We start from the raw sequence: 11,359 nt of genomic DNA, 5'->3' as shown, positions 1-11,359 counted from the left end.
TAGTAAACAACTTAGTGAATTTATTTGGGAAGGTGGAAATAAGCATGATTTTAACATTTAGAATATGAACAAAACTAGAAAGAGTCCAGCTACAGAGTGCGGAAGGCGGCTTCATGGCCGTACAGTGCAAACCAGCCCAACCCAAGTTTCTCTCATGCAAATAAGCGTTAAGGAAGAGGAGGAGAATGTCTCCAGAACAGGCCACAACAGCCTAAAAATTTACATAAGAAACTGTACATAAATGAAAAAATAAATTAGACAATTTACAAAAGATGTCTCATAGGTTACAATAGGCTATAACTTAGTTTGTTATGAATAAAATTTGTAGCACATCATACATTTTTACATCAGATTCAGTGTTAGGATTCCAGGACAAAGCTTACACTTGACAAGAACAACTCAAGAGAATAAGGCAACTTAAACTGAAATGGCTTGTATAAGTAAAGTTAACACACAAACATCTGTGCATGATTTGGTCAGTAACTGGGCGGAATTAAGACAAATGCCATTGAACTTCAGTTAAAAAGTAAAAAAAAAACAACTGAAAACACACAATGTATAAAAAAATGATAAAACCATCTTACCATGACTTACATCTAATTCCATTCACTATATTTGGACAAGGAGCCTACAGAGTTACCTGCTGTTTCTAAATGTTGTAAACTAAAAAGGGTACCTTGTAAAAAAACCAGGCAGATTTCAAAATGGCTTCACACCTGCGACAACCACTGACTGCAGGCACAACAGCCGCGATGCAGAGGTGGGACGCAGGCTCAAGTGACCTCAAACGACCCGCATTATCTACTCCTGCTCCCGCATCATCTGCTCATGCTTTACAAATGATGTAAAGCCGATGTGCCCTTTGATAGCTGCCGGAACTGTAAGCACTGCACTGTGTGAAAGATGTTAGGAAATAGCAAAAAAGGAAAAATGGCACTATTTTAGAATTGAAATTTAGCTGCGTATTTATATAATTCAAAATCTTGATTTCGACCTTCATTTATGCCTTTGAAAAATACATTCCTCATTAATTCTTTTAAACACAAAATTAGTGGCAGCTGTGGCAAACAGACTGAAAATGTTTAAGAAAAACAATCTTTGATTACAGTAAGGGCCAGAATGTAAATAAAGTTATAATAATGCCCATATAATTTTGAAGTTAACACAACAAAAATTCCAGATACATTTACTGATTGAAGTATACACACACATACACACTTGAATATAGAATATATCTATGTATCCCTTCATATTAGTTTAAGGTATACCTACTTGCTCATTATAGGCAGTAACGTAAGATGATAAGAAATAACTAATACCATCTTACTGGTCGGGTGAGAATTCCAGTCCAGTACCTATCGACATATACACATAAAATACATCCCAAGGCATGAGGCCAGCGTCTCGGTTAGTCGCTGCAGACGCTGCCACAGGAGGCAAGTACCTGCCTTTCCCAGGAACTTGATGACAACTGCTGATCCCACTGTGACAAACCAATGTCCTCGTTTCACAAATAAAGGAAACGTTTAAAGAAGTTAGACCAGTGACTGGTGCTATTTCTAATACAAAACCAAATTATGACCCCACGTCCGCTGACCACACAAGACTGATAACCCGAACAACAGGGACTGCTGAAGACATCGGAACTTTCTGAAAGTGGAAATTACTCAAAAGCTGTGATGAGTTACTTTTCACAACACAGTTTTTAAAATAGGCTATTGAAACACTTTAAAAGAAGAAAATTCTTTCTTGGGTCTGCCGGTTACCAGACTCAGTACTGAAAACACGTGGTAGTATAAAGCATACCATTTTGTGAGATTATCTGATGAAGAAACAAAGTTGGCTGAATTCCTTCGGTGTGAGAATAAAACACAGGAAGGTAAACCAACTTACTGGGAAAATAGGACATCACTGACATTTCATGGCAAATCATCTTAAACAGGTCAGATATTATTACAAAAGGCAACATGTTTCTAGTATTTTGTTTATACATACCACAAAGCAGTAAGTTAAATGGAAAATAATGCACACTCTTTTTTTCTGGTGATTATTCTTTCAGTCTTTTTCTAAAATACATTCTCAAATGCGATAGGTTAAAAAGCATTAAGTGCTCAACCAGAAAAAAAAAGATACACTAAAAAAATATGAAAAAATTTCTATATAATACAGATTGGTTACAAAGGATATTTAGAAGCTATTGCTTTGCTAAGCTTTCCATCCAAGAATGCAGCCTTAAAAATCAAGGCGAGCCCGGCCGGTGTGGCTCAGTGGTTGAGCATGGACGTATGAACCAGGAGGTCACAGTTCAACTCCCCGCAGGGCACATGCCTGGGTTGCAGGCTCAATCCCCAGTAGGGGGCGTGCAGGAGACAGCCCATCAATAATTCTCGCTTATCACTGATGTTTCTATCTCTCCCTCTCTGAAATCAATAAAAACATATTTAAAAAAAGAAAGAAATCAAGGTGAGACTAAGAGTGATGAGCTACTCTTAGAAGGCAAAAGTACCGCTGGACACAGAGGAAAAACTTCCCTCTGAGCTGCATCCTTTCGCTTACAGGAATGAAACTTTCAGAAACCAGAACTTAGAACACAGCAATCACATTTGCACACAAAGGCAAAAACCTCAGGAACCTTTGCAGTCTAATATTTGGCAAATATTCTGAACTTCCTAAAGGCCTGTCAATTACCACGTATGTTATTGGCAATAGCATTGACTTTTCCTATACTGAGTCCACGTATTTAAATAAAGTAGCTGAACAAGGAACTGCCAGTGTTGACAGGCAGGTCTACCAACACTGTGTCTCGGGGAAGTTGGGGTATGGAACTGAAAGCCATTAGTTCCAAAATTCTCTAGTTAAAAGGCAATCTTTTTTTGGGGGTGTGGCAAGTTCTAGACCTTGTGCTCTTTACTAAGCCTCAAAATGAGTTGGTAGTGCTCCTGCACTTGAAAATGTTAGCATTTTTACAAATGAAAATTAAATCCGAAAGTTAAAAATTCTCTTATGTGTACACGACTCAACAAAGAATAGGACCTCTTTTTAATCCTTTAAAATTGGCTTCTCAAAATTAAATTAGATAAGATGGGGGGACATTTAAGTCACTGGAATCATCAAATTTGCTTCAGTGTAGGAAATATGCACTTTGGAGAGTGCTTAGCGCAGTCAGAATGTGTCCTGGGCACTTTATCAGTATCACTGGGAAATGAGCCACTATGATGGATAGAATGCAATGTAAGGTATTTTTGGAATGGTCAGAAATACAGCTTGTCTGTATAAAATAAACTATCCAAATGAGCTACTTCCTATCCTTTGTTTTTAAAAATTAAGGTTCCCATATTTCTCCCTCTCAAACATTCTTTTAAAAGCCAAATTTTAAGAGCTAGCTTTAAAACTGCATTAATACAGTAGCCACTACCCGAATCTGGCTACTGAGAACTGGAAACATAGTGTAAATTGAGATGCGCTATAAGTATAAAATACAAACTGGTTTTGAATACCAAGTGTAAAATATCTAATTAACTTTTAATATTGATCAGATGTTGAAACTATAGCATGTCAGATATAAGAATTAAAATGAAATATATAATGAAAATGAATTTCACCCGTTTCTTTTTACTTTAAATGTGCCTACTGGAAAATGTAAAATTTCACGTGCCTCACATTTTATTTCCATTAGCGCTGTTCAAGAACACAAGATGCTGAGGCATTATATTGATTGGGATTATAACCAAACCCGTTGACCATTGTATTCTCACATGGAATTCCTTGAGGTCATAATACAAAAGTAGAATCTTGGCAGCCTTCATCATAATTCTGTGTTCTTATTATTCTAATAATTCTAGATTATACATGAGAAAAGCCACGTGCAGAGTGGTGAGATGGCAAGCCCCTTTACATGCGTGTTAGCAAGTACCTGCAGTTCTTGAGGACAGAAAGTAGGAATCATAGTCCCACATTAAACCAAGTATTGATCAGACTAACTTGGAGAGACCTTGATCATTCCATTTCTTCCCACCTAAGCCTATGGCTGCTAATGTACCATTTGCCACAGAAATGGAATTTGAAGTTATGGTCTTGTAAAAATATTCAGAATTAAAACTTTTTGTACCAATGCCCAAATCACAAACTTTTAAAATAAACCGAATAGGCGGCTTTGGCTGAAATATCTCGTCAATACAATGGAAACATGAAAGTAAGAAACGTTTGGTCGTAGGTTTTCAAAATGTCTACTGACTGACATGAATCCAAAGGTCTAAATATTCTAAATTCTGCAAGATTGTGTTGACATACTCTCTCTACATATTCCCTATTACTCATGTTAATGTCTTTAAATAAGAGAAAATTGAATTGTAAGTATTTGAGCACGGATTCTGAAAACTCTAAGCACCTCTTGATACTCTAGTGAAAATTGTTCTCCGTGGAGCAAAACTGTGTTCTGTGGAAACACCGAGATACTTCTCTGTAATGTAAACAGCTGTAAGTTCTTCAAAGCACATCCAGACTTACTGGTCACTTAAGGAGGTGACTAGTTTCCCCAAGCCTCTCTACTTCACAGAAACCGTGAGCAATAGACTCTAACGACGTCGCTGAGCTCTAAAATGTTACTGCCAAAGTAAAAATCTGAAAAGGTTTATAACATTATAAAAAATGATTCAAAATAGAGAACAAATTCTAAGGCAAAGGGATTTACAGTAAATTTAGGAATTATAATTCTTTTATTACCAGGATGTACAAAACACTGATCCTTTTATGATTCTGCAGTATGGCCTCTGAATTCCAGTTTCAAAAAAACTCTGACTTCTATAACATCAATTTAGAATAAATGTGATTTTGTTGCTGTTCATAATAGAATGGAGTCTCTAGCTTTGATGGTTCAGACCTAATTAGACAGAAAGGACGGAGTCGGGGCCTGAGATAAATGTGGCACAGAAAGAACGCTCCAACGCATGCAAACCATACTTCATTAGAGTCGCCTTTGGGACCTCATCACAGGGCTTTCAAACAAATAATGAAGCTTCCAATTATAAAGTATTAACTACTGTAAATGTATTGATTAACTAATAAAATATAGAAAGTGCTATGTCACCAAATATGTGCATTTTCTAGGATTCATTTAAAATTCAGGCTAATATTTCAATTAAATTATGGCATTTGAAAAAGGTTGTACTTCTTTTAAAAAGGTTATACTTCTGGGCAAAGATTACGTAAACATGCTTTTTTTGGGGGGGGGGATATGTTAGGAAAACAACAACAATGAATAATTAGTATTGCCTTGACATTTCTAAAATCACATAAAAATCATCATCTTTGATTGCCATTTCAATTAGTTTTGATACAGGGTATGTTACTGTCTGCTTACTAATACCCAAAACATAGAACAGACTTGTAACAAATATTCAGAATTATTTTTATGAGCTAAACATTTCTGAGCCTTTTAAGATTTGTTTGAGCATACAGTACTGCAATGTTGGCTACATAAAATAAATAGAAAATCTTTTTGAGAGAAAGCTCAATAATCAGAGGCTGTACTGCATTTAAGGATTTAACACTGGCTATATACAAAAGGGAAAGCATTTCAATTAGAAATACTTCACCTGCTACCGAGTTCTTGCTGTTACTATGGCAACATTTAGCAGCTTACCATTTTGACATTTAAAAAGCAACAGGAATAGTGCTACTCTTTTATCCTGCGTTTCCAGTGACAAATAATGCAGCAATTATGCCTCTGGCTTTCTGTTCCTCTTGGGTGACATTTATGATCAGAGATAAACCTGACGCTTTAGCTGAAATTTGGCAGCCCAAGCAGCGCGCCAACTGCTCCAAAGTATCCCTGTATAATTTAAAACAATTATTAATGGAGTGCAGCTCTTAAATTAGCATACAGTATTAACCACTATTGAGAACACATTTACATTACATCTATTTAAGAACATTTATTCAGAAATCTACCAATTTGTTTTGTCAGCTATTATAAAGTATTTTAAACTGTATTCTCAATATACACACCTCTTAAATACCTATTTTTAAAGCGTGGTTTTTAAAAAAAAATGTCTTTATTGATTTCAGAGAGAGGAAGAGAAAGGGAGAGAGAAACATCAATCATGAGAAACATTGATCGGCTGCCTCCTGCACGCCCCCTACTGGGGATCAAGCCCGCAAATCAAACAGTAACCTGGTTCATGGGTTGACGCTCAACCATTGAGCCACACTAGTAAAGCAAAGTGTGGTTTTTAGACGCTAAAATTTCTAGGGCTATTATTGCAATTCTGTGCCCCTCCCCCTTTCCTCAATTAACTTCCCTTGGCTAAGCCTGCCACTTTCAGTGACTCCATCCCGCATGGAGCAACCCGGCATTTCCCATTCTGATCTCTGCAGTGAGAGCAGTGACAATGAAATATGCACGCTTTTAAGGAAATACTCTGCTCTTGTGTTATTAAAACTCTTGTAGCCAGCTGACTGACCAGAAACAAAATAATTTGAGGTAAATTTACTTAATCTGAAACATTATATAAACTGTTATGTTTAGATCAAAATTTAACTGGCTGTAGTGAACAAATATGAAAAGAAAAGAATAATAAACTCCAAAGTTACCTCTGGCAGTGAGGGTGAGGTTGTGGTGGGAAGATTAAAGAGAATTTTCATTGCCAAATTACATGGTTTTGTATTGTTCACATTTAACATTTGTTACCTCAGGGGAGAAAATAAGATCCACTAAGTGTACAAGCAGCCCAATATTTAAGGAGCTGATACTGCTCTCTCAGAACTGTGAAGTCTCAACTTAATGGGGTGCCTGCCAGGTTACAGTAACCCCGACCCCCAATTCAAACTGAAGTGAGGAATCAATAGACAATTTAGGGAAGTCGCAGTTTTGCAGCCTAAAGAAGCCTGCATATAAAAGCATGCTATTAAAATTCACAGACATTATTTTGCTGTCATACCTCATGCTCTAGAAACAATGCTTTCAGTTGTCCTTTTGACCAATAATCCAGTGCATATGCCAGAAGTTTCATTGAGAGAGTATTGACTCGTAAAAAGTTTCCAACAAAGACAACTCTGTTTATTTTCTAAAGGAAAAGAACAAAGAAAATGACTTCAAGAAAGAATTATAAATAGGTTTCACAATACAAGAGGTTTTACAAAATCTCTACTTAAAAATGTAAATAACTACCATTTGTTAGTGCCTGCTACATTCCTGGTATATACCTCCATAATCCTGTATGTTTAAGAAAGTGACTTTTGGACATTACTTCACATTTGTCCAAACCCATGGAATGTACAGCCAGAGTGCACCCCAGTGTAAACTATGGACTTTGTGACGATGGTGTGTCAGTGCAGGTTCCTGGGCTGTAGGTTCATGGGCTGTAATGAGTGAATCAGTGAGCTGCTGGATGAACACTGGGGAGGTTGTGCAGGCTTGGGGTCAGGGGTATGTGAGAATTCTCTGTACTTTCCACTTGTTTTTGCTGTGAACCCAAAACTGCTCTAAAAAATAAAGTATTTTAAAAAAGAAAAGTTCTGGAAAAGATGCTACTTAAATGGTTATAGACGAGACCTGCTTGTGAAAATGGCCAAGAAATAATCCATTTAAATATAGCAATTTGGAGAAATGTTGTTGATGAGATTAAAAGAGACCAACCAAGGAAGAGTATTTTAAATGTGTTTAGGATTAAAAGAAGCTGTAAACTTGGCCAGTATGTTGCAATGTATGCTCAACAATGACACGCAACCCGTGGACTTTATACAGAGAGCTGGAGAGCAACACTGACTGGGTACGGCATGCACACCGACCCCTAGGCTTCCAGCCTGACCCATTATGTTATTCTGCTAAGATCCCACTCACTAATTTGGTTCCTTAGGTATCGGTTCGGCTAGGAAACCTTCGATGGAGGAACTGGTGTTCTCCAGAATATGTACGTCCAGAAATCCTATTTCTACTCTCTTACTAATACATTGACTTTTTGGGTATACATGTTTGAACACTGAATTTGCCAGTGTAAACTCTGGCCAGAATTACTAAGACAATTGGCCAGTGAAAATCCAGATGTAGGGTAAGAAAAAAGGTCTCAAAAGTGGACCCCCAAAAGTGGAAGAGCCCCAAAACCGAGGTTAAAATGCCTGCTAGTGACTCCCTCAACCAACTTAACTACCCTATTATTAAAAAACTAAAGAAATAAAATTCTGGATTTAAATAATAATTCAGAGGATTAATTTGGGTTTGGCACAGCTGTTTTCTCTGTGGGAGCCTCTTTCCCCCCAACATATCCACATGTATGATTCTTTTGCTTCCTTCAAATCTTTGTGCAAATGTCACATTTTCAATAAAGCCTCCTTCAGCCACCCAATTACACAGCAATCTGTCCTCTGCCACGCTCTGGTCCAGGGGTCCTCAAACTTTTTATACAGGGGGCCAGTTCACTGTCCCTCAGACGGTTGGAGGGCCGGACTATAGTTTAAAAAAACAACTATGAACAAATTCCTGTGCGCACTGTGGGCCTGGGACGAGTCGGCTGCTAAGCTGGACAGGCAGCGGCACCCGACAGGTCGGATAAATGTCCTCGGCGGGCTGCATGTGGCCCGCAGGCCGTAGTTTGAGGATGCCTGCTCTGGTCTATTCTTAAATTCTCTTTGTCCTGTTTGATTTTCTCATTTTGAAAAACAGCATTTGTCACCTAACACAAACTAAATACTTACTTACTACATCACTAGAATAGATATAAGCTCCACCACATCAGAGAGCACTGTTTCCTTCACTAATATATCCCAAGTGCCTAGAACAGGGGTGGGCAAACTTTTTGACTGGAGGGCCACAATGGGTTCTTAAACTGGACCGGAGGGCCGGAACAAAAGCATAGATGGAGTGTTTGTGTGAACTAATATAAATTCAAAGTAAAGGAGCGGAGGGGAGAGCAAGAGAACCCTCCGCTCTTTCGGATCCGTGGGCCGGATAGAACAGCCAAATGGGCCGGATCCGGCCCGCGGGCCGTAGTTTGCCCACGGCTGGCCTAGAACAATGCCTAGCACATGGCGATCTGTACATATTTATCCAATGAATAAGTGAATGAATGAATAAAGGATTCCTTCACAAAGCAAAGTCTCCATTGAGTTAAAAGTACTTGATATTTACAAAAATTACATGGAGCCCAGCCGGTTTGGCTCAATGGTTGAGCATCAACCCACACACCAAGAGGTTGCTGGTTTGATTGTGGGTCAGGGCACATGCCTGGGTTTTGAGCTTAATCCCCAGTAGGGGGTGTGTGGGAGGCAGCAGATGAATGTTTCTGTCTCTCTATACCTCTCCCTTCCTCTCTCTCTGAAAATAAAAAAATCAATTAAACATAAAGTTAAATGGACAAATATATCTACCACATGAAGAAAGAATTGTATATGTAGTCTCCTTCAAATAAAAATAACCCAAATATGAGATAAGTCTAGCTAGCAGTAAATGCTTTTTGTAAGTATACGGAGAATGAGTCTCAATGCCTTCATAGCCCTGTACAATGCTGCTTGATCCATATGCAACAAGGCAGCACTGTAAAGAAGCCGAGGGCAGTAAGAAAACTTCCCAGCACTTCACCGATCAAATGCAACATTAACAGGAAAAAGACAACACAAAACATACACTCAAACACACTGCCTTTTTCTCTTACATCTTTGAGATTCAGGTCATGTACAGCCATGCGCTGCCTAACGACATTTTAGGATCACATATATGATGATGGTCCCAAAGGATTATAATGGAGCTGAAAATTTCTACTGCCTAGTGATGTCATAGCCATGTCACAGCCATCCTGATGTTGTAGCACAACATGTTACTCAAATGTGTGTGGTGATGCTGGTGTAAATAAACCTACAGCACTGCCAGTTGTATGAAAGTACAGAACAATTCTGTACAGTATAGGACTTGACAATGATAATGTTTGTTACTGGTTTATATACCATACCATACCATACCATACCATACACTTTTACTGTAATTCTAGAGTGTTCTCTTTCCAAAAAGACGACAGTGTGCTATAAAGCAGTATGCCATTTTATAGCAGCAGCAGCAGCCGCCTCATACATTTATGGGTCTCTTGGTCCCATCATTTTCCTTGTGCTTGATTTAATCTCATGTTGTTTGGTACAAGCAACATGCTGTACAGGCTTGTAGCCTTGGAGCAAGAGCTCTGCCATACAGCCTCCGTGTGTGTAGGCTGTGCCATCTAGGCTTGTGATAAATGTGCTCCATTATGTTCACACAATAATGAAATCACCCGATGACGCATTTCTCAGAATGTACCTGCCATTAAACAGCACGTGACTGTATTTCCAAGAAGGTGAAATGTAATTGTCTATTTGTGCTATTTCTGATTTGAATTACCTGCTACTTTCTTGAAAGGTCATGTAACAACTGAGTACATAACATACATACTTAATGAGTCTTGGGTGTTAACATACATCCATAATGAGTCTTGGGGTTTAATGGATTAGGTCTCTATCCTATAGGTCTCTGTAAGAACATGAAGAAGCCCTGCTATCCTATATAAGAAAGAGCTAATATGCAAATGGTCATCATGCCCTCACGCCATCACCCTGTAATGGCTCAGACACTCAACACTGGGGGAGAGGAATGGGGACCAGCCAGGCACAAATGAACTCGTGAACGGAATGGGGACCAGCCAGGCACAACTGACCTTGCGAGAGAGGAATGGGGACCAGCCAGGCACAATTGAGCTCGCGAGAGAGGAATGGGGACCAGCCAGGCTGCGGCCCGGGAGAGGGACAAGCTGCTTGCCCTGCAGTCCCGGGCGCCAGCAGCTGTGCCTGCAGCCTGGGAGAGGGACAAGCCGCCCACCCCATGATCCCGGTGGCTGGCCCAGGCGAAGCCAGCCTGGGTCCTGGGTGCCTGCAGCCAGCCAGAGGGAGGGAAGCCCGGGTCAAGGATGCCTGTGACCGGCTGGAGGAGGGTATCCAGGGTCTTGGGTGTGGGGCGAGGTAGAGGCAGTTAGGGGTGATCAGACCAGCAGGGGAGCAGTTAGGAGCCAGCGGTCCCGGATTGTGAGAGGCAGTCAGAAATCCCCTGAGGGGTCCCGGATTGGAGAGGGTGCAGGTCAGGCTGAGCCGCTCCCCCCTCCCCCCGCACGGTGCACATAAAACTCCAATTCACATTTAGTATGTACATAAATCTCCACATTTTTCATATAATTGAAATGTTTTTACCTCGTTAACAGCACACATTCGTGCCACAGAACCAATGTTATTGGTGATAGTAACTAAAGTAGCTCTTGCTAGATCTTCTTTACTAACAGATTCTCGCTTCTCCTTATAAATCATGTTGCCAAAACTGCAGAGGAATGAAAAAATAAACAAAATCAAACCT

The 11,359-nt window shown here is 39.5% G+C and overlaps 1 protein-coding gene across 3 annotated transcripts in view; it reads right to left on the bottom strand.

Moving 5' to 3' along the window:
* The window catches only part of PANK3 (pantothenate kinase 3), a 28,479-nt gene continuing 17,120 nt past the window's right edge, over positions 1-11,359 (bottom strand). For all 3 annotated transcript variants that reach the window (XM_080675634.1, XM_080675636.1, XM_080675635.1), the window contains exons 5-7: positions 11,200-11,323; positions 6,939-7,064; positions 1-5,830 (exon numbers count right to left, since the gene is read on the bottom strand). In XM_080675634.1, coding sequence (XP_080531760.1) covers positions 5,780-5,830; positions 6,939-7,064; positions 11,200-11,323 — 301 coding nt within the window. In that variant the 3' untranslated portion in view covers positions 1-5,779. The remainder of the gene's footprint in view (positions 5,831-6,938; positions 7,065-11,199; positions 11,324-11,359) is intronic.

This window comes from Plecotus auritus (genome assembly GCF_963455305.1).
Source record: "Plecotus auritus genome assembly, chromosome: 6".
Classification (NCBI taxonomy): Eukaryota; Metazoa; Chordata; class Mammalia; order Chiroptera; family Vespertilionidae; genus Plecotus; species Plecotus auritus.
Note: the sequence above shows the minus strand (reverse complement) of the source record. Positions and strands in the feature narration are given on the sequence as shown.